Source organism: Misgurnus anguillicaudatus, chromosome 14, assembly GCF_027580225.2.
Source record: "Misgurnus anguillicaudatus chromosome 14, ASM2758022v2, whole genome shotgun sequence".
NCBI classification, from domain to species: Eukaryota; Metazoa; Chordata; class Actinopteri; order Cypriniformes; family Cobitidae; genus Misgurnus; species Misgurnus anguillicaudatus.
The window spans coordinates 7,071,573-7,094,051 of record NC_073350.2 but is presented as its reverse complement, the minus strand read 5'-3'; the positions used below and the strand labels follow the sequence as shown (position 1 = coordinate 7,094,051).

The 22,479-nt window shown below is 37.1% G+C and overlaps 1 protein-coding gene across 1 annotated transcript in view; it reads left to right on the top strand.

The window, feature by feature from the left end:
* nckap1l (NCK associated protein 1 like) overlaps positions 1-21,797 on the top strand; it is a 40,464-nt gene extending 18,667 nt beyond the window's left edge. Inside the window, exons 18-31 of the mRNA XM_073875789.1 lie at positions 918-1,037; positions 1,908-2,047; positions 2,822-2,953; positions 3,049-3,267; positions 5,243-5,373; positions 5,495-5,592; positions 5,681-5,774; positions 17,630-17,712; positions 18,677-18,757; positions 20,591-20,696; positions 20,781-20,885; positions 20,958-21,067; positions 21,172-21,261; positions 21,342-21,797. Coding sequence (XP_073731890.1) covers positions 918-1,037; positions 1,908-2,047; positions 2,822-2,953; positions 3,049-3,267; positions 5,243-5,373; positions 5,495-5,592; positions 5,681-5,774; positions 17,630-17,712; positions 18,677-18,757; positions 20,591-20,696; positions 20,781-20,885; positions 20,958-21,067; positions 21,172-21,261; positions 21,342-21,458 — 1,626 coding nt within the window. The 3' untranslated portion in view covers positions 21,459-21,797. The remainder of the gene's footprint in view (positions 1-917; positions 1,038-1,907; positions 2,048-2,821; positions 2,954-3,048; positions 3,268-5,242; positions 5,374-5,494; positions 5,593-5,680; positions 5,775-17,629; positions 17,713-18,676; positions 18,758-20,590; positions 20,697-20,780; positions 20,886-20,957; positions 21,068-21,171; positions 21,262-21,341) is intronic.
* The last annotated feature ends 682 nt before the right edge of the window (positions 21,798-22,479 follow it).

Below are 22,479 nucleotides of genomic sequence, written 5' to 3'. Positions count from 1 at the left end.
TCGCACGGATGGGAGGGGCGCGGTTGACATTCATTTTCGGTTGACTTTTTGGCTGGATTTTTTTATTTCGGCCCGAAACCGATAATTTTCGGCACCCCTAACAAAAAACGTTCAGACGTTGTTGTATGAGGAATGATACTAATTAATGTCTTTCTACGTCACTACGCAATTACGTGAGGTCGCGCTGGCGCTTCACAGGACTGGAGATAGAAGAGAAGTTGTGGTTTAAAAGTGCATATTTTTTATTTTTCTTGTCAAAAATGACAATCAATTCACTAGATAAGACCCTTATGCCTCGTTTGAGATCGTTTAGAGTCCTTTGAAACTGCAAGCTTAAACTGCATTAAAACTGTTACGTGTTGGGGTCCATTAAAGTCCATTAAAATGAGACAAATCCTGGAATGTTTTCCTCAAAAATAATAATTTCTTCTCGACTGAACAAAGAAAGACATCAACATTTTGGATGACATGGTGGTGAGTAAATTATCTGGATTTTTTTTAAAGAAAATGGACTAATCCTTTAATGGACGCTTCTTGAGTTAAAGCTTGCATGCAAAATCCATTTGGCTCCAAAAGACTGGCACGTGCTCCCTCAGTTTGAATGGGCATGATGACTCTGATTGGTTGAACTTGAGCCTTGGGTTCGAGCTCCCTCTTAGGACAGCAAGCCAAGTTTGTTTACCATCATTCACTTAATTGAATGCGCAGGCGAACTGGCGAACAATTTAGGAGGATCTCTGGATTACCCCATAGGCTATATACTGTAGTCTAAATTACTAAATTAATTAACAAATAACAATTCATTCTCAAAAGATAAAACAAAGAAATAAAATACTGACTTAAGACGGACAAAAATCATTGCAGAGGGAATTGTGATTTAATTGTGCGTACGTGCGTGTGTGTTTGTGTTAATGTAGACTGAAGACATGGAGCAGCAGACTTTGAAGCTTTGTGTGACCTTCTTGGAGGAAATCGGCCGGCAGACATGTACTGTTGTGTTGGACATTTGTGCTGAACAGTGTAACCTTAATGAGAAGGTACATTATAGTTACATTTCTACATATTACTCTTACTGGTCCAAAGGGCTCCTATCAGTCTGACATTACATTAGTTACCTATCAGACAAAACAGTATGATTACATTTTATCTAATGAGGTTTGAAAAATAAAAGGAAAAAAAACAAACTGCAATTTTTATCATTTATTATATTTTTTAATGAAGTATTCACATTTGGAAGATTCTGCATATGTAGTACTGTATGTAAACTTATCACAACAACACATTCATATACACTCATCTAAAGGATTATTAGGAACACCATACTAATACTGTGTTTGACACCCATTCGCCTTCAGAACTGCCTTCATTCTATGTGGCATTGATTCAACAAGGTGCTGAAAGCATTTTTTAGAAATGTTGGAATTTGTGGGATGCACATCCAGGGCACGAAGCACCCGATCCACCATATCCTAAAGATGCTATATTGGGTTGAGATCTGGTCGTGCCTTTGGAGGCCATTTTAGTACAGCGAACTCATTGTCATGTTCAAGAAACCAATTTGAAATGATTCGAGCTTTGTGACATGGTGCATTATCCTGCTGGAAGTAGCCATCAGAGGATAAGTACATGGTGGTCATAAAGGGATTGACATGGTCAGAAACAATGCTCAGGTAGGCTGTGGTATTTAAACGATGCCCAATTGGCACTAAGGGGCCTAAAGTGTGCCAAGAAAACATCCCCCACACCATTACATCATTGCATTAATGAGAAATTGAACAGGTGTTCCTAATAATCCTTTAGGTGAGTGTATGTGTCTTATCGGTTTATAGTCATCATCTGTCTAAATCTTAATTTACAATAACAAGCATACAACGTTTGAGGTTCAATGTCGTTGTGTTGTGTTTAAGTTATTGGCCAAACACAGCGCTGAGAAGATCAGTACAGTACGAAATAAAAAACTGAAGAAACCAGCACCTAAGAAAGGAGATGTGGCCAAAGAGAAACCAGGCACAGAAAGCCTGAGGAAAGACAGAGCTGTGGTCTCAAAGTATGTACGGGTTAAAGGAAAACACCACCGTTTTTCAAATTTTTTACTATATTTTATTTAACTTAGATAGATTAATACATACCTATCTTTATTCAATACGTGCACTTAATTTTTGTACATTTGTTAGCATTTAGCCTAGCCCCATTCATTCCTTAGGATCCAAACAGGGATGAATTTAGAAGCCACCAAACACTTCCATGTTTTCCTTATTTAAAGACTGTTACACGAGTAAGTATGATGGCACAAAATAAAATTTGGTGATTTTTTGAAGTGAATAAAAATGAGAACTATATTGTATGGCGGAAGAGCACTTAGTTAGCAGCACTTCGACCTCAGGCGCAGTAATATTGACAGAAGTTTGAGCGAGAGGGGCAGTAGTCGGGGTGATGATGTTACTGCGCGCTGAGGTCAAAGTGCTGCAAACTAAAAATCACGTTTTATTTTGTGCCACCATACTCACTCGTGTAACTACTCGTGTAACAGTCTATAAATAGGGAAAACACGGACGTGTTTGGTGGCTTTTAAATTCATTCCTGTTTGGATCCTAAGGAATGAATGGGGCTAGGCTAAATGCTAACACATTTACAACGCGCTGTACAAAGATTAGGTGCACACATTGATAAAAGATAGGTATGTATTAATTCATCTAAATTGAAGTAAGAACATAGCAAAATATTGAAAAACTGTGGTGTTTTCCTTCAATAACACTTAATAACATTATGAGCTGTATGTGATGTCTTGCATTATATGACACTGGCTTTATTTCTCTTTCAGTTTGGATAAGATGCACCAGACGTTGACTGAGCTTTGTGCTTCATACAGTATGTGTAGTGATTTGACAGTGTTCAGACACATCCTCATACCTGCTGAGTTTCTGCTGTCACAGCTGGAGATCAGACTCGCCAAGTACTGCACACACTTTCCTCTTACACAGAATAGACTCAGAGAGACGGAGACAGATTTGTCAGATTTGTTGAGTTGTTAGCATTATGTTTTTACAGAGTGATGGTTCAGATGGCCAGTTATAACCCGAGTACTCAGGATATCATCCGACCCTCTGAACTGCTGTGTGGGATTCAAGCGTACATCAGCAGTCTGCAGAACCTCGGCTCTTATATCAGTGTTGATGTTTCACGACTGGTCAAGAGTGTACTGTTACAACAAACACAACCGCTCGACTCGTACGGAGCACAGACCATCACCACTCTTTATACCAACTGGTAAGATGATCAAAGTGTTCACTACTTGAAGAAGAGCATTCAGTAAAAGGTTTAATGGCTTCCAGAAAATTTTCTTCTTTAAATATAGAAACATACAATATATAAAATGAAAGAACAATAAAAAAAAATAAAAAAACGTTTCATCCTACCTTTATTAGTTCTCTTTTTATCACCTCTCAAATATGGGTAGGTTTCTTCAAAAACACCCAATTTTGAGCAAGATAATAACATTTTTGTGAAGGACTTTTGATAAAGATCGATTCAGAGCGATCCTTAAAACTTACACGGACATACTGCTGGTGATACTTCCAGGTTTTTTACTTACACCTAGTGGACAATAGCGGTATTGCAGAAAGACGGAAATACTCGTCATTGGCAGGGAAGCGTTTTCTCTTAACCTCTTGAACAGCACCCCCACTCTGGCCCAAACCATGAAAAGACCTACTTTCACTAAAAGGGTTGTTTTTACTAAACCATTTAGAGTATAAGCATAACTATGTTATAATTAGATAGAAGACACTTTGAACTTCATTTTCCAGGTTTCAAAATTATTTTAAGTTAAAATTAAAAAAATTTGAGAGGCTGAAGTACATTGTAGTAAAAATTTTTAATACTAAAAATCTTAATGATAAATATGTGAAACCTGGAAATGCAATGATGCCAAAGCCACAAGTCTGAAGAAGTTATATTTCACGTTTGAAGTCAATAGGCCCAAAAATGAGGTTCTTGCAAGAGTTTTTTTAAGACTAGTGCCTGTTCTAAGTGCCAGTCAGCCTCATGTTAGCATATAAAATGCCGTTTCCACACCAGGAAATAAAACGTCACACAAAGATCGTTGGATTCGTTATCTAATTGGCTACATGTTCTGTCCATCAATATTTTCCATGAAGTCATTGGAGGAACGAGCGAGTCAGATGACGTCACGATATTTGACAGCGCTGTTTGGATATTATGTATTATACTCCCGCCTACTTTTTAAAACAAAGTTTGAACGCGGGTTTGAACGCGAGTGTAATCTCATATACAATGTAAGACGTAAATAGTCCTCAGATTGTGTATTATATTCTATTACAAGACGTTCATGCGAAATCTAATGTAAACAATGGACAATATATCTATATTTCACGGATTATACGCATTTGTGGACAAAAATGGTCATTGGATGTATTTTATTGGAGAGTTTTTATGGGTTATTCACACATCTGAAACAGACTGGATTTGACTTGCGATCATTATATCAACACAAAGGTAAGAAGTCCCGTTTATATTTTACATGTTGTCATCTGGACTTTTTTTGTAACAAAATACTACATTTATGATGCTAAAGCATCTGTATCTCAAAACAGAGACTATACACTGATGCTAAACCCGTAGACCTTTTAAAGGATGTATGGTAATGTAATGTTAATATTATTAATGTTTGTAGACAGTAGGCTATATAGATATTGTTAGCAGCGTAAAAAAAACTGACGTCACCCCGCACCCGAGCTAGTGCGTGTCGAGAGGTTAATTGGCGGGGAAAGAGTTAATGAGTAATGGGTGTTTTGAGCGGTGTTTTGTCTCATCTCCAATCCCCTTTAAAAGCCATGGCAGATTCCCTATTTACATTACGGAATTTGTAACCAGAAAACTGTAAGCGGAGGGAAAAGACCACCAGTTTAACAAAAAATTTTGTTTTTTATTCATTGAAATGTTATTTTTTGTAATAAAAGCTTTGGTTATCTTAAAAAGTTGTTTTATCAGTCATGGAGTAATAAGTAAAATCAGCAGAGTTTTAATTGCTGATAAAGTATTATGTCATCAGTATTTTTACAAGAATAATGTAGACAATGCAAAAGGTATGTAATCTATGAATGTGTTGAGATGTACAGATATAGATTTTGACTCTTTACATGTACGAGTCAGACAGGTTTCTGTTGATTGACGTGACTCTTTCTCCTGGTTTAGATGTTGTATATGTGTATGATTGTGACAGGTATCTGGAGGGTCTCTTGCGTCAGGCCAGCAGTGCTCTTATAGTTCACTGTCCTACAACACACTGCTTTATAAACCAGAACATTGAAAATGAGCAGAGCTTCAAGGCTGAGGAATACTCTGACATATGTGGTAAGATCAACATTTAAGGTGACATTATTGATGCATTCATGTCCTAATGTTTAGTTTTTAAAATCTTCATATTTGCAACAATATTTTGGCAAAGGTAAAAGCGTTGTGTGTTTTTCTGTAGAGTTGCGTGCATTGACTGAACTGATCGGCCCTTACGGACTGAAGTTTTTAAATGAAAATCTCATGTGGCACATCATATCCCAAGTTGGAGAAATGAAGGTGAACGATCTTTTAAAATGTAAATGTGCTTTTCAAAATAATTCGATTAGACATATGCTATAACATTTCAAATTATTTTTTTTTTCAGAAACTTGTAATTGACAATATGGACGTCTTAGTGCAAATGAGAGCATGTTATGAGAATCCTGATGCAATGAGTGAACTTCAGAAGAAACTGACTGGTAAAATACTATGGGGCTGTTTCCCGGACCAGGATTAGCTTAATCCAGGGCTAGGCCTTAGTTTAATTAGGAAATATAACTAGTTTTAAACAACATGCCTTACTAAAAACATTACCTGTGTGCATCTTGAAGTAAAACAAAGGGCCCTGATGTATTTTAAGATCTGTAAGTGAAAGTTGTTTTCAGTTTGGAGAGCTCTTAAAAGTGTTTAAGTCTAGGACTAGTCTAATCCCTGTCCGGGAAACCGCCCCTAAATGTTTATCATTGGGACTCCCTTACTGTACATCCTGCATAGTCAGAAACCTAACTACCATCACCCATAATAGGCACCCAACATATTTTAGTAAACCTACAAAATAAAGGTCTCACAATTAATGTCACTAATTGTTAACTTATGACTTTTTTGAGGTGGCTAATTAGTATTTGTACAAAAAAGTACAATTAAACAATAAAACAATAATGATACCCCACCATTAAACCTTTTGTTACTGGGGCAAAAGCAATTATTATACAAACATTCATACAAACTAGCCATATTTAAATACTTTATGTACTGCATGAATAAAAAATAATAAAAAGCGTGAGGGAAACACAGTTTACAATTTAAAGTTGTCATCGTTATATATATATCTATAATGTATGCAGTCACAAATATCATTTAAGATCATCAGTTTACTTTAAATAAAACTTTCTCCATGTAGTGCCCTAAATCCAATTTCCCCATACTAGTACCTTATCAATTTATCACAATACTTTTATTGGTCTTTACATTTGTAAAGATCATTTTAGGACTGCTTTACTTAATGGTGGCATTTGTTCACTGAAAAACTTATAGTCAGTCATGAATTTTGCGTTATTAAACCATTTATAACACCAAAAGTAATATAATTATAAATGAATTAACAATAGAACATCTTTGTACTCAGTGGAGATGTTGGACCGAGCAATTGATATTACAAACTATTTTAAGTTTAAGGACCCAGCGTGATTCCATTGGCTGAAAAAACTCCTCATGGGTAGTTTTCTTAGCGCCTTATTACAATTCCTACAAAATCGCGTTATGATTTATGTAGTTAGAACGTTGTTAAACTTACAATTGATGTCTTTTAACTGATATGTTTCATATAGTAGTATATAAATGAGGCTATAGGTGGAAGATCTACACAATGCTTGTGTCATTTTATTATTTAGATTACCATTTCCACTTTTGACTGTCTACTTATACAATTACTTACTCATTAATTACTTATACAAAACATGATTACTGCATACTTGAATCACACATTTAAATTATAATTATAAGCCACGATTACTACACTTTAACTATTAAAAATATATTCCGTAAGGTATGTTAATAATTTAAAAAAATAAAAGTATTGTTTTTGTAAAGCAGATGATGACACAAAAGTACTGACGTGTCTGCAACATGAATATTAGTTTATTATATTGTTTTTTTAGTTAACTTTTATTTTTAAAAAATGTTATGCTTCTATTTTGTACAACATAATTAGCTTGCTAGCAGCGTATGCAGACGAGATATTGCAAAGACAAATTTTTGAGCAGGCATTAGTGCTAGATACCAATCGGGGTCCTAGGGGAGACCGAATCGCCCGGGGGGACCGGATTGCTCACGACACCGGTTCAGTTATGACATTTAAAACAGTTGAAAAACGTCCGCTTTAATAAACTCACTTGCCATTGTTGTTCTGGTTACACTCATGCTGAGTTAACACATGCATATGATGTCACCATTATCATTCACGTTGCCATACTTTACAAGGCATCTTTATCATCAAAAACTTGCACTTTAAACTCATCTTCATAAATCAGTTATAAATATTAACTACTAGTTTCTCAGGTTTAGTGTAATAATGCAGTTTTTATGTAACAATTACACAATGCTCTCATTTCACTATACAGCCCTTCCATGAATACACTTTTATAATACACTTTATGGACAAAAGTATTGGGATGTCTGACCTTTACACCAACAGAGACTTTAATGACATTATATTCTAAAAACATACACAGTAATAGACTTCATCAAAAGGTTTTATCGGATGGTTACTCTATGGGGGTAATTTCATGCCAATATTATTGAAAATGGACAGAGTAAAAGTCACAAATAGATATTACAACTTGTAAACACAAAACGCAATCTACAAATACGTAGATTAAAAATCCACAAACACAGTCCTTGTGATCCGCAAATGTAAAACAAGATCTGCGAATCGTCTTTGTGATCCACAAATGTAAAGCATGGTTTGCAGGAGGAAATCAGTCACTTGTGCTTGAGGGCCAGAATTTGAGTGAATGTGGAGTGGCTTCTTTGCAGATGAGTATCATTTTCTATTTGTGGATCGTGTCGCATTTGTTTTCAGGGTTCTGACACTGTTGTTTCGCTTTGGTGACAAAACAATGCCACAATCGTTGAAAATGAAGAGACCACAATCTGCAAACACGAAACAAACCTGCAAATGGGTTCCAAATCTGCAAACAAACTTCTCATGATCCGCAAATGTAAAACGAGATCTACAAATATATAAAAATCCACGAACGGACTCTTCATGACATACAAATATAAAACGCGACCCACAAATAGATTCAAAATCCGCAAACCAACTCTTTATGATTCACAAATAGAATCATCGACTTGTACTTGACAAACAGAATTTAAATGAATGCAAAGTGATTTGTCTGCGCATGGGGGTCATTGTTTGTTTGTGGATTGTGTTGCATTTGTTTTCGGAGTTTTTGCACAGCTGTTTCGCTGTTTTCCATTGGGGAAATCTGCAGGTGCCCTCCTCACAATTTGCAAACAAGCACAGTCTGACTTGTGTTTTCCAACAATTGTAAAAAGACATTCTTACACATTCTGTGCAAAGTTTAGCATGCAAGTGTTGAATCTGTGTTTGCAAATCACAGGGCATTCACGAATCCTTCTGCACAAGTCTACAGATCTTTTTGGCACTATCTTTCCGCAGAGTTTGTCACTACGATCCACGCGTGTAGTCAGCCAATCAGGGGTATTGCTTCAAAGTAATGCCACGCCCCCTCAATAAGCTCTTTTCAAAATAAAAGCTGGGCTCACTGCCATTTACCGTTGCCGGTGTTACAGCGCTGAAAGGCGGCCAGACCGCGTTATCGATATTATATTAATGATATTAAAGCATTTATGTATAGCATGGCAAATATGTAGCATTAACGTGAACTAGAACAACCCCTCGTTTAAGTTATTATCAGTGCCTGACAATTCAGCCGAGGTCATTAAATCGTTAAAAACACTGCATGAAGCGGTTTTATCCTTAAAACATCAGTGTCTCTTCAACGAACATTTGCCGAGCGTCAGCGAGCCAGCTGGATGGAGTGGAGCTGCTAAGGTGACGCAGCTAAAATAAAGCAAGCGGGTGCAACGATAATATTGGATGTAACTTGCCGTAATTAACAAAAACATGAGCCTTATTTGACAGCAGCACTAATTGAACTATTTGACCATATGCATTTGATATACATACCGTGACCGGAATGCACTTACAAATCGCGCTGTTATTATTAGAAACATTTAACTGTTTCCAGACTGAGCATGGAGACAAACAAGCCGTTTACAGAAGCAGCTGCCTGTCAGCGTGTACGGAATGAAGTCAAAACGGTCTCGGTTTTAAGACCGGCAGTCTGCCTGTGCCATTCCACCCTAATCCGGACTGCAAATTACATGTTAATATTATATCCACCATTTACAATCCTTCCTTTAAGGTCTGTTCTGCTTTTAACAGCTCAAAGCTATTACTGTAGCTACCCGTCCGTTGTAGGCTACAGGTAAATTTTGCAGTTGTTTTAGTTAACTTTGCAGAGCATTTTATTGTCGGAAATGGTCCTGGGCTGGGTTTTCCTATAACGATTGAACTTAGCACTCAAGAGCGCCCTCTACAAGGTAAAACGATCGCCCGCAGCTGGGCTCTAAGTGCTACCAACGAGTCGCCATCCCCTCGTCGAGCGCCGAAACGTCACCCACTGAATGACTCGCAATTGCAGCAGAAGCTTGTTTAGGCTAATGATCTTCAGCCGATGTGCACTAATATTTTTTTAAATATTATTTTTCAATGACTTATTACATGTTTTAATAATTTGTGCATCATGAAATATTCTTTTTTCATATTTAGTTAGGACTCGTCCCACTGCGCAATGCCTTCTGCATTTTATAATATAGTTTAGATTTTTCTTTTTATTTGTTGTTTATTATCTATGTTTATTTATTATTAAGGATTATTGCATTGTACCGTAAATATTTATTTGGTTTCTTTAATCAGATGCCATACCCTTCAAAAAAATATTTTTTTACTGTAGCCTAGATGAATTATAGCAGCAATTGGTAGGAACCATTTATCAATTTGCTAGTACCAACTTTTACCAAAATTGTACCAAATACGTTTCCCTTCTTAATTAATTTATGTTTAGTCATTTAAATTTCATTTCTCGTTTGAATTTTAAATATATTATATTAAAGTAATTTAAACAAATAAACAAAGAAAAAAACCCAATAAATAAATATAGCCTACATTTAAAACATTACATTATCGTTATTGCAGGAGTGCAATTTGCAGGTTGTCCTGCAGGTGACCTTGTAACACTGCTGTCTTACGATGCACTTATAAATTAACGATTATTCCAGAGCACTCGTAGATCTACGATGATTTTCGAGTGCTACTTAAGCTACAAAGCTTTTGGGAAACGGCCCATAATTCTAAGATGAATTTTAAGATTGTTTTTACGATCTACTTAGCGATGCTTTTGGAAAAACCCAGCCCTGCTCGTTTGGAATTTGCCTGGCGCACAGCTTTAGTCAGAAAGATTAAAAGGCGGGCTTTGTTTTAAAAAAATGTAATGCATTTCTATATATTACAATAATGAACAAGTCACCCATTTATCAAGTATCGATTCATTATTTTTACTTAATCCTTTTTGCTTTTTACAAAAAGTAGAATAGGCACGCATATTCTGCATTTAGCCAAAATTATGACTGTGGCATGAAGAAACTTTCCTATTTTAGTGAAAAATAAATAAGTTATTTTGCTATTATGACGTAGCATATATTGATGATTTTTAATAACAAATATGACCGTTTTAAACAAAACAAGTACACTGATAAAAATAATATTTGCATCATTTTTACATACACTTTTTTAAAGTAAGTTTTACATTGAATTTAAGCCTTTGCAATTTAAGCAATTGCAATGTTTAAGTAAGTTTTACATGGAGAAGCAATTAGGCCTACTAAAAATTCCATGTCAAATTTACTTTAAAAAGTGGATGCAAAAATGATGCACTATATTTTTAAGTTAATACAGCCTATTATTTTTTTATAATTATTTAATTTCCTTCTCACAAATTTTACATGATAAATCTAGAATTACTCACATTTTTGCATTATTTGTACTAAAATAGTTTTTGTTTTAACCTATTTTTTTTATATAATTGACTAATTTTATTTAGTTAAATTTACTAAGCCACAAAACATTTTTTACAGTGTAAAATAAGATAAACGAAGTAGGTAAAACCGCATACCCAGCTAGACACTCAAATCGAGCTAGGCACTCAAATCGAGTCAAAACAGTCTTGGCTTTTAGACCCGCAGTCTGCACTCCACCCTAACCCGGACTGCAGGTGACATGTTAAAATTATTCCACCCGTTACATCAAATCAGTAGTGGTTCAAGCATATGTGCCGAACCCCCCCCCCCTCCCCTTCATTGTCCCCCAACCCTACCACCAGTGAATAAATAAATACATTAAATAAAAACAAGCACTTTAAACAAAAAGCGCACAGAATTCTTTTTTTGGTTTTTAACTGAATTCTAAACACTAAAGTTAATTCCTTAAAGTTAATTAAGGGTTAATCCCTAGTCCTCCCCTCGCGAGTTGTTTTTTGTTCAGGGCCTAAATGTGCATTGAAATATAGTTGAATGTATTTCATAAAATTAATAAAAGATATACAATTATAAATTATTGTTGAATTATCCCTTTTTCCAAGTATGTCATTATGCACAATGTATCAAACTTTGAAAATGAAACAAAAACAATAACTTAAAAGTCCTTTTAAAAGCAGTAGTTATTAATGACATAACTGTATATACTGTACATTGTATATTTTGCACGTTTCTCATCCTCTTTTTAATCCTGCTTGACTGAAGGCTTCCGTTAGAACGTTTCTCGTTTGTCGTAAGGTTTTTGTACATTAAAGCTGTTGAGTTTCTCCCGTGGACTTTTCCCCCTCGCGCTCGGGCACGCTGTCTGCACGCTGTATATGAACTTGAACGCACCGCCTAAAGTCGAGGGCAGGGCGCACACTTCTAGTTCTAAACAGGTTAACTGAAAGCACAATGACATTAAATGAGCTGACGCCTATTTCGTTTTTTTTTTTTTCGCAGACGCGCACAGCTCCAGTCAGGACATATTAGCCAGTTTTGTATATCAGTAGGTTCCAAACTATTGCAACCCCATACGTATTTACAAGACCTACATTTTTTTTATAGAAATATAGGGGAAAAACACATTTGTTCCCTTTTAGTAGTTTTTTAACAAGTTTACTTAAATAATATTAAAATATAGGGCTGCACAATTATGGCAAAATCATAATTGTTTAGGCTACTGTATTTGCACTGAATTGGAAATGATATATTAGAAAAATACAATGAATTTTCAAGGCTGCAGAGAACAGTATAGCAGATATGGCTACTGAGGATTTAATTATATTATTTTATTACACTGCTCTCTGGAATGCTTGATTCTGATTGGTCAGTTGAGACATTTGCAGGTTTGTTATTTTCAAATAATAACCGCTCCAAATTAATAACGCATAGCCGGACTACTTGCACGAGTAAAATCGCTCCGCGCCAATAAAGATCAATAAGATCTTTATCTGTTTGGCGCCATCTTGTGACAAACACTGGACAACCACGACAAGACACAGACAGCTTACTGAGACTGAACTTGACAAAATAGAGCATGACAGCTACGAAGCCAACACTCAAAAAAATACAGAATGGGCATTTAAACTTCTCAAAGACTGGCTAAAAGAGAAAAAATGGAGACAGACAAGTATGAAGCAGAGGATCTTAATAAGGTATTACGATCATTTTATGCATCTGTGCAAAGTTTCGCGGAAGGATAAAAATGTTAATTTAAAACAAATATGCCAATAAAATGTTTCAAATTCATATTCATGTCCAGTTTTTTTTCTTATGTGGCAAGTAGCCGTGTAATAAGCGGGATAATGTAGAGGCAGCCAGTAGTTATTGGGAAATAAGCCCCTTCAGTGTGATACAAGACCCTCCGCTTCGCGTCGGGTCCTGATCACACTGTCGGGGCTTATTTCCCAATAACTACCGGCTGCCTCTACATTATCCCTTACTTAATAGTCAGCGAGTCCCACTCCGGCCCTCATTTTGAGTGTCTAGCTGGGTGCACATTTTTACCGACTTTCTTTTTCCTATTTTGGTAAAAAATTAACAAGTTCTATTATTATGTAGCATACATTGATTTTTTTTATAACAAATATGACTGACTTATTCATTGGCAAATGCAGAACAATGAGGAGAAAGCAAAGGTAGGCAACACGCCTTTCTCCCTTATATGATTAAAGGCTTAAATGTCATTTTTAAAACGAAAGCACATGCTTGTCAAATTTATGCTGGCTGGATAAATGCAGAATCAACAATATCTTAATTTTTTTTCCGATTTATTTGTTCGTATTCATTGAACCTTTTTTTTTTGTGCCAATTAGCACGATTTTCTTTTTCCTGTCACTCAGCACGAATTTCTATAGCCTATATTGTTTTCCATGAACACAAATACATATATAAAATACTGCCTGACGAAATTTTGTGACCGAGCCAGCATAAATTTGACAAGCTTAAACAGTCCGCTTTCGGTTTAAATTTGTTTTTAAATTAAATACATTTTAAAATTACATTTAGCTTATGTTCCCCATGATTAATCTTCTCATTGCAAGGTAGAGGCGTGTCGCCTATGTTCTACATGTTCCTTGTTGTTCTGCATTTGCCAATAAATAAATAAATAGGCTACTTAGTTTGTTTAAAACTGTCATATTTGCTAGATAATAATAGCAAAATAACTTATTTATTTATCACTAAAGGAAGGTTCCTTCAACGCCACAGTCATAATTTTGATCAAATTCAAAACATGCCTGCCTATTCCACCCCCTGCAAAATGCAAAAGGGACCAAGTTGAAAACAATTAATCAATACTTGATAAATGGATTAATCAGTCCTGACTAGAGCTGTGCGCCAGGCACACTCCAAACGAACAGGGCTTTCCCGATAACGATTAAACTTAGCACTTAAGAGCGCTTTCTACGAGCTACTTAACGAACATTCGTTGTTCATTTACGTGCGTTTCCCAAAGATGCACGTATAACGATCGCTCGCAACTGGGTAATGCAATAATCCTTAATAATAAATAAACATAGATAATAAACAACAAATAAAAAGAAAAATCTAAACTATATTATAAAATGCAGAAGGCATTGCGCAGTGGGACGAGTCCTAACTAAATATGAAAAAAGAATATTTCATGATGCACAAATTATTAAAACATGTAATAAGTCATTGAAAAATAATATTTAAAAAAATATTAGTGCACATCGGCTGAAGATCATCAGCCCAAACAAGCCTCCGCTACAACCACGAGTCATCCAGCAAGTGACACCTCAGCACTCGACAAAGGGATAGCGACTCGCCAGTAGCACCCAAAACCCAGCCGCGAGCGATCGTTTTACCTTGTAGAAAGCGCTCTTGAGTGCTAAGTTCAATCGTTATAGGAAAACCCAGCCCAGGACCATTTCCGACAATAAAATGCTCTGCAAAGTTAACTAAAACAACTGCAAAATTTACCTGTAGCCTACAACGGACTCGAAAGCTACAGTAATAGCTTTGAGCTGTTAAAAGCAGAACAGACCTTAAAGGAAGGATTGTAAATGGTGGATATAATATTAACATGTAATTTGCAGTCCGGATTAGGGTGGAATGGCACAGGCAGACTGCCGGTCTTAAAACCGAGACCATTTTGACTTCATTCCGTACACGCTGACAGGCAGCTGCTTCTGTAAACGGCTTGTTTGTCTCCATGCTCAGTCTGGAAACAGTTAAATGTTTCTAATAATAACAGCGCGATTTGTAAGTGCATTCCGGTCACGGTATGTATATCAAATGCATATGGTCAAATAGTTCAATTAGTGCTGCTGTCAAATAAGGCTCATGTTTTTGTTAATTACGGCAAGTTACATCCAATATTATCGTTGCACCCGCTTGCTTTATTTTAGCTGCGTCACCTTAGCAGCTCCACTCCATCCAGCTGGCTCGCTGACGCTCGGCAAATGTTCGTTGAAGAGACACTGATGTTTTAAGGATAAAACCGCTTCATGCAGTGTTTTTAACGATTTAATGACCTCGGCTGAATTGTCAGGCACTGATAATAACTTAAACGAGGGGTTGTTCTAGTTCACGTTAATGCTACATATTTGCCATGCTATACATAAATGCTTTAATATCATTAATATAATATCGATAACGCGGTCTGGCCGCCTTTCAGCGCTGTAACACCGGCAACGGTAAATGGCAGTGAGCCCAGCTTTTATTTTGAAAAGAGCTTATTGAGGGGGCGTGGCATTACTTTGAAGCAATACCCCTGATTGGCTGACTACACGCGTGGATCGTAGTGACAAACTCTGCGGAAAGATAGGCTGTTTCTCAATATGCGTTCTTCAGCGATCTTGCGTCCTCGTGTCCTCGCTCTACGTCATCATTAACGGTCGAAGTTCATTCCAATTCTCAAGAACGCAAGGACAGAGGACGCATGAAAATACCCGGATGTGTTCTTGATATCGAGGATGCATCGAGTGCAGACTTGCTGAAATCGCTTTACGCCCCAGAAGTCATTGCGGCAAAACTTCCGAGTTCGTTCTTCCAAGGTCGCCTGGCAAGACCGATCTCCACGAGGACGCAAGTCCGTTCTTTGCGTTCTTGGAATTGAGAAACAGCCATAGTGCCAAAAAGATCTGTAGACTTGTGCAGAAGGATTCGTGAATGCCCTGTGATTTGCAAACACAGATTCAACACTTGCATGCTAAACTTTGCACAGAATGTGTAAGAATGTCTTTTTACAATTGTTGGAAAATACAAGTTAGACTGTGTTTGTCGCATTTGTAGATTTTTTTAATGGAAAACAGCGAAACAGTTGTGCCAAAATTCTGAAAACAAATGCAACACAATCTACAAACAAATAATGACCCTCATGCGCAGACAAATCACTTTGCATTCATTTGGATTCTGGTTGTCGGGTGCAGGTCGGTGATTTCTATTTGTGAATCGTGGAGAGTTGGTTTGCGGATTTTGGATCTATTTGTGGGTCGCATTTTGTATTTGTATGTCATGAGGGGTCTGTTCGTGGATTTTTGTATATTTGTGGATCTCGTTTTGCATTTGCGGATCATGAGGAGTTTGTTTGCAGATTTGGAACCTATTTGCAGATTTGTTTCGTGTTTGCGAGTTGCGGTCTCTTCATTTTCAACGATTGTGGCATTGTTTTGTCACCAAAGCGAAACAGTGGTGTCAGAATTCTGAGAACAAATGTGACACAATCTGCAGATGGAAAATGATGTTCATCTGCGGGGAAGTCACTTTGCATTCGTTCGGGTTCTGGTTTTCAAGTACAGGTCACTGATTTCTTTTTGTAAATCATGCTTTGTATTTGTGGATCGCGGGGACGATTCGTGGATCTTGTTTTGCATTTGCGGATCGCGGGGACTGTGTTTGTGGATTTTTGATCTATTTGTGGATTGCGTTTTGTGTTTGCGGGTTGTGGTGTCTATTTGTGGCTTTTGCTCTGTCCATTTTCAATAGTATTGGCATGAAATTACCCCCATATTACTCGTCTAGCCCGAAGTTAACTTCCGGTCTCTGTTTGTTTATTGGTTCGGCTAGTGACTAAACTAAAATCTGGAACAAATACCTAGTGGAAAATAAAAGATTCAAGGATCTGTGGCTAACATACATTAATTTTACACAGTAATGTTAGCTCAGTGTAACAGTTGATACACTTTGAACAAAGGTGATTTACCGGTTATTTATTTAGCTTGTTATCAAAAATAAACTACTCTAAAGCAAGACTGTTATTGACTCTGTGTGGAAGTCTACCAGAAGTTAAGTTTGAGTCACGCTTGCAAACGCAAGGCGCGACGCACTGCCTTTTTTAAAAAAGAGCAGTGCGACGCGGCTTTTCATATTGCTAAGCAACCACCGAGTCAGCTGTATTGTCAATCAAATATTGAAGCGTGAGCGCTCTTTTGCTGTTAACTGTCATATTAGCAGAAACTTTAAAAAGAGGACGCTTGCTCTGACCTTGTTTGAGGATGAGAGGTGCACAAACACGCAGGAGAGAGTGAGCGAGTGGAGTCCGGTTCTTCCAAGCAACTGTAAACTTCCCTCAACACAACGTAAGGCCCGCCTCTCCCCTCATTCGATTGGACAATGGAAGACGCTAATGACGTCAGGCGCCTCTCCGCTCTCACCGCTCCTTCAAAAACGCGTGCGCGGCAGGCGGCAGAAAACCGCAAGGCGCTCGGCGCGCATAAACAGCGCGCAAACGCGCCCTGCCCATAGAATATCATTCAAAAAAGGCGCCTGCAACTGCCATAAACGCTTTTGGTGTGACTGCGCCCTTAGTCTGCTCTTTCTCGTCTTTCCTTTAAAATGTGTTGCTGTATGCGCCACAGGTCAAAACCTTTATATGATATACTGAAGTTTATCTTCTCCTCGCTGTAATGAAATCTTTTTTCATCAGGCTGTGAGAATGTACTGAAGAGAATGACCATTGTTGGTGTGATTCTGTCATTTCGGACCATGGTTCAAGATGCTCTTGAGGAGGTGAACGCTTTATAATCTATTTAATCATTTTTATTTAAAGGTGCGGTGAATCAGTGTTTTTATTGTTTTATACTGTTGTCTGAAGTCTACTTATGACATTCGCGTGGTTTTTACATTCGAAAGCAATAAGTAATATGCTTTTTTGTACCCTAGTTTTGATGTTAATGCTCTGTTTTAATGGGCGGGCCACATTGAAGACTTGGAAGTAAACCCCCACTGCTATGATTGGATAACTTTTTCATAATAAATTAGCTTTCTATCCTACATCATCACGTGAAGAATTGTTTAAAAAAACTTCCAGTGGGCGGGGCTATCAAAGTAGACGTCAAGTGGAGGCGGTGTTTAAAAATTGACCACTACATCATAACTAGGCACATTCCAGAACCTGACATTTTCTGGGTTTGGTGTGAATAGCAGTTGATATTTCAGTAACAAGGACATTTTCAGTTCTGAAATTTACAGGATGTTCGTTTAAGTACGATGACCTCATATATAACAAAAGCTCAAGTTAAAATTGAAATCTTGATTCACCGCTCCTTTAATAGAGTGTGGTACTGTGTGGGTTTATATGTGGGGTTTATGGGGACGTAAATAATGCATAATGACTTGTTTATTATGCTTTACGGAAGCATCCCCATAGTGTCCCCATACATAAAAAAAACATACTAAATTCTACTTTTTCATAGATTTAAGCCTGCCAACAGGTTTTTGTGATGGTTGGGGTTAGGGACTGTGGTAGGTTAGGGGGATAGTATATACAGTTTGTACAGTATAAAATGCATTGCGTGTACGGAATTGACCATCCCCATAAACCACATATGTCTGTGTGTTTGTTTGTTTGTTTGTTTGTGTGTGTGTGTGTGTGTGTGTGTGTGTGTGTGTGTGTGTGTGTGTGTGTGTGTGTGTGTGTGTGTGCGCATTTGTGACACTGTCTTTCTGTGTGTGTCACAATTTTTGACTTTAGATTATGGACAAACACTGCTATTTTCTGATGAGACCCATCAAATGTCTGAAGGACTTTACTGATCGTGAAACTGACATCAAGGTAAGTCAGTTAATGTGTTGTCACTCGTGCATTACATGGGTTTAATTCCACACAAATGATGAAATGTTAACACACTGCAGTGCAGATCATTATGAATAAATGTTAATCTGATAAATGCATACATGTAAATCAAATGGACCATAATGAACTTCCTTCATTTAGTTTGCCATGTATCTAAACTATACAAGTCCCTAATGATTATTTACATTGCTTTTTTCATTTGAATTACAGTTTTTTTACAGATGCTAGGACACATTTCTCAATACTTAGGTCGCTTTTGCTAAACTCTTCACACAGTTCTCCTAACCAACTTTCAGCCTTTCATTCTTCCAGAACACTAGCAAAGGTTGACAGCCGACAAACACACTTTGTCACCCACAAAACAATGACCTAAAAAAACACTAACAACATGTAGCATTATACAATGTTTTCTTGTGTAAAACAAGGACACATCTTTGTTTATAATTCATTGCAATATATGTTACTGGAATGAATCAGACATGATGCAGAATTCTTCAATATTTTATGTCGTTTATTTATTTTAACTTTTTTGCATTGCGTAATTCCAAAATACCATAATTTGTATACACACCATCCACTGATACAGATTGATACAATAGTAATGCTAATCTACTCGGCCGTGGACAGCTGGGGCTGGTCCAGTTGTCCAATTGTTTTTATAGCATTTATTTTTAAGATTTAAAATACATTTCATTAAAAAATGACTGCAGAAATGTAGCAAATTGCTGTCTTATGTTTTGTATTATGTTATTGTTTTGAACATAAGTTTAACAGTTTTGAAAACAGTTTGTAAGCGTGTGCCTGTACGTATAAATAGTTTTGTCAGTTGTTGTGTCTGAGGCTATGTTTACACGTGGGCGGCTATTTTCATAAACGGACATTTCAACCTCTCCGGTTGCAAAAATAATATCGTGCACACATGTCAGTTTTCAGAAAAGTGTTTATTTACACGTACCCGTGCATATTTGCCGTCAAGAGACGCTCAAGCCCACGTAAGCCAATCACCGGCCGCGCTGGTGGTGACGTGAACTGGTTCTTCATGTTGGATGGAGGAGTTGTTGCAGTAGGTGATTGATGACGTCAACGTACCGCGAGAGCGAGTTGAGGAATCACACGTAGAGGTCTAATTTCAAAATCGCTCTCGCGGTACTTTGACATCATCCGTCTGTCGGTTCTTGCAGCGCCGCATGAAGTCAAACACGCGTAAAATTGCTGATCTCCGAGCACTCGTCTCTGCTCCTCGACATAATGGAGCAGCTGTATTTGCAAATACAAACACACGAAACGAGTTTGCACGAACATAAACGTGATCTTGGAAGCGTTCAGAGTAGCAGTCACATGTAAACATGGGTCGCACTTTTGAAGTAGGTGCGAGCTCTGGCACATACTCTGTGACGTTGCCTGCTTAAACATCCGTTTGTCTCACTTTACATGCAACCGTGCAACCGAAGATTTTCAAGATCTCCACTCTGGCCGGAGTTTTTAGAAACAATCGGTTTCTGAGGCGAGTTCTCCGTTTGCGTGTAAACAAGGGGCACAAACGAAGGTAAATCTCTCAGTTTTTAAAAATAACCATGTACGTGTAAACAGAGCCTGAGTGAGAAAAAAATTCATGAAATTTGAGAGATGTAGTCATTGATTGCATTTTGTGCCAAAGCAATGATAATTGATCCTCAGTTTAGCCCACATAGACTTCTGTTGTGCTCACTGTGTGAAGAGTTTTGCAAAAGTGACCTGAGAAATGTGTCCTAGCGTCTGGAAAAAACTGTAATATCAACACATCCATCTCTCTCTCTCTCTCTGATGACACAGGTGGCTCTTGATGTGTATGAAATAGCGTCTGCAGCTGGTTTGTCATGCGAGATCGATCCTGCGCTGGTTGTAGCTGTTGCAAACATGCAGACAGATAACTCGTCCAGATGAATTACTACACGTATCTTCACTTGTTGTCAGATTTTTTTGTAGTAATGTGTGTTTATGTTCTTGCCAGATAACTCGTCCATTGAGGATGAGTTTAAAATCACCTGCCTGCTTCTGGTCTATATAGCGGTGTCTCTACCCACCTTCTGTCAAGATCCAAACTCACTGTACAGACAAGAGCATGGAGGTAACATTGAGAAAAAGAGACTTGAGTGTTGTTGTTTTTTTCTAGATTTAGTTGACTGTATCTCATCAACAGGTCACCAGAATAACATTCATTGTTTGGCCACAGCGGTGAATAGTTTGGCCGCTGCTATGCTCACTGTGCAGAAGAAAAACATTCAGACGCAGCTTGAAGAGTTTTTGAAGGTGAATGAACAGATTTGAGATTTGATCATACACCAATGACAATGCGAGATGAATGGGATTTTTCTTCAGCGTGTATTAAAACTTGTGTTGATCCTGTAATGTAGGTGGCATCAGCGGTTTTACTGCAGCTCGGTCAGAATGTGGAGCGAATGGAGATAAAGAACAGAGATTCGGTTTATATCCTTTTACACAAGGTAACGAACAGAGTCCAACTGAATTTATGTTGAGCCTAAACCACAAACCCTTACAGAAATCTACTTGTGTATCATTTCAGATAGTGCAGGAGTCACCGTTCCTCAGTCAAGACATTCTGGAGAAATATTTCCCTTATGTGCTTCTGCGAAACGCTTACAGAGAGGTTCACAGTGTCTTCATCCAATCCATGCCATAAATCTACTGACTCAATAATAAACATTTATTATGACTTAAATATTACTGATTTAATAATTATTTTCATTTTCATTGTTAGATATGAAATTAGATTTTATTTTTAAAAAGTGAACTGTGGAAAATAGAAAAAAAATAACAAAATTTTACCAGAACAATATAGCTTAAACAATAGATATTCAACTGTGTTGTGTTGTTTGGTTTTTATTCTGTTTGTAATAATGCTTAATAACTAATATTATCATCATCAATGCTTTTACCATTACTGCTGTTTGCAATGAAATGAAACTGTTTATTGTACATTTTTTGTTGTTTAAATAAATTTCAATGACATTTATCTTAATCATTTATCAATTCATTTTTAAAACACAAAATAAAGGTTCAGACTAGGCATGGGCCGGTATAAGATTATGGCGATATGATAGCCTTTTAGCAAAAATACCACGGTTTCATGGTGTTGCGGTATTGCCATTGCAACACTAAAATGTTGTATTTTCAAATGCCAGGTAAAAATAAAGCCTTTAAATTATTATATGCTTTCAAAAAATATAATATTTTCGTAATGTATATTAAATGTAAACATCAAAACAATCACATGATTTAATTAATTTTGTATAAACGAAGCTCATACCCTGGAGATGGTATCACAGCATATTTTAGTGGTTTTGAAACCTTGACTGTTTAAAACCTCGTTATACCTTGAAACCGGTAACCGGCCCATGCCTAGTTCAGACCACTTCTTGCTATTAAACTGATACTGAAAAAATGTTCATGCACATTCTTTATAATCTATTTGTCTGTTTACTGAGCACAAAAATATTTGACATTGTTACAATTTTACTGAGACAAAAGTAACTTTTTAAAAGAAATACAATTTTTGGGACTCACTGATGATATTTTTGTTGGCGAAGAGCTGAAATGTTTCAGCACTGGGAGTGTTGTTGGATCTCACACCAACATATCCACAGGTACAAAGCCATCATATACTACCCAGTCTCCTGAGGTTGCGTATAAATAGCACGAAG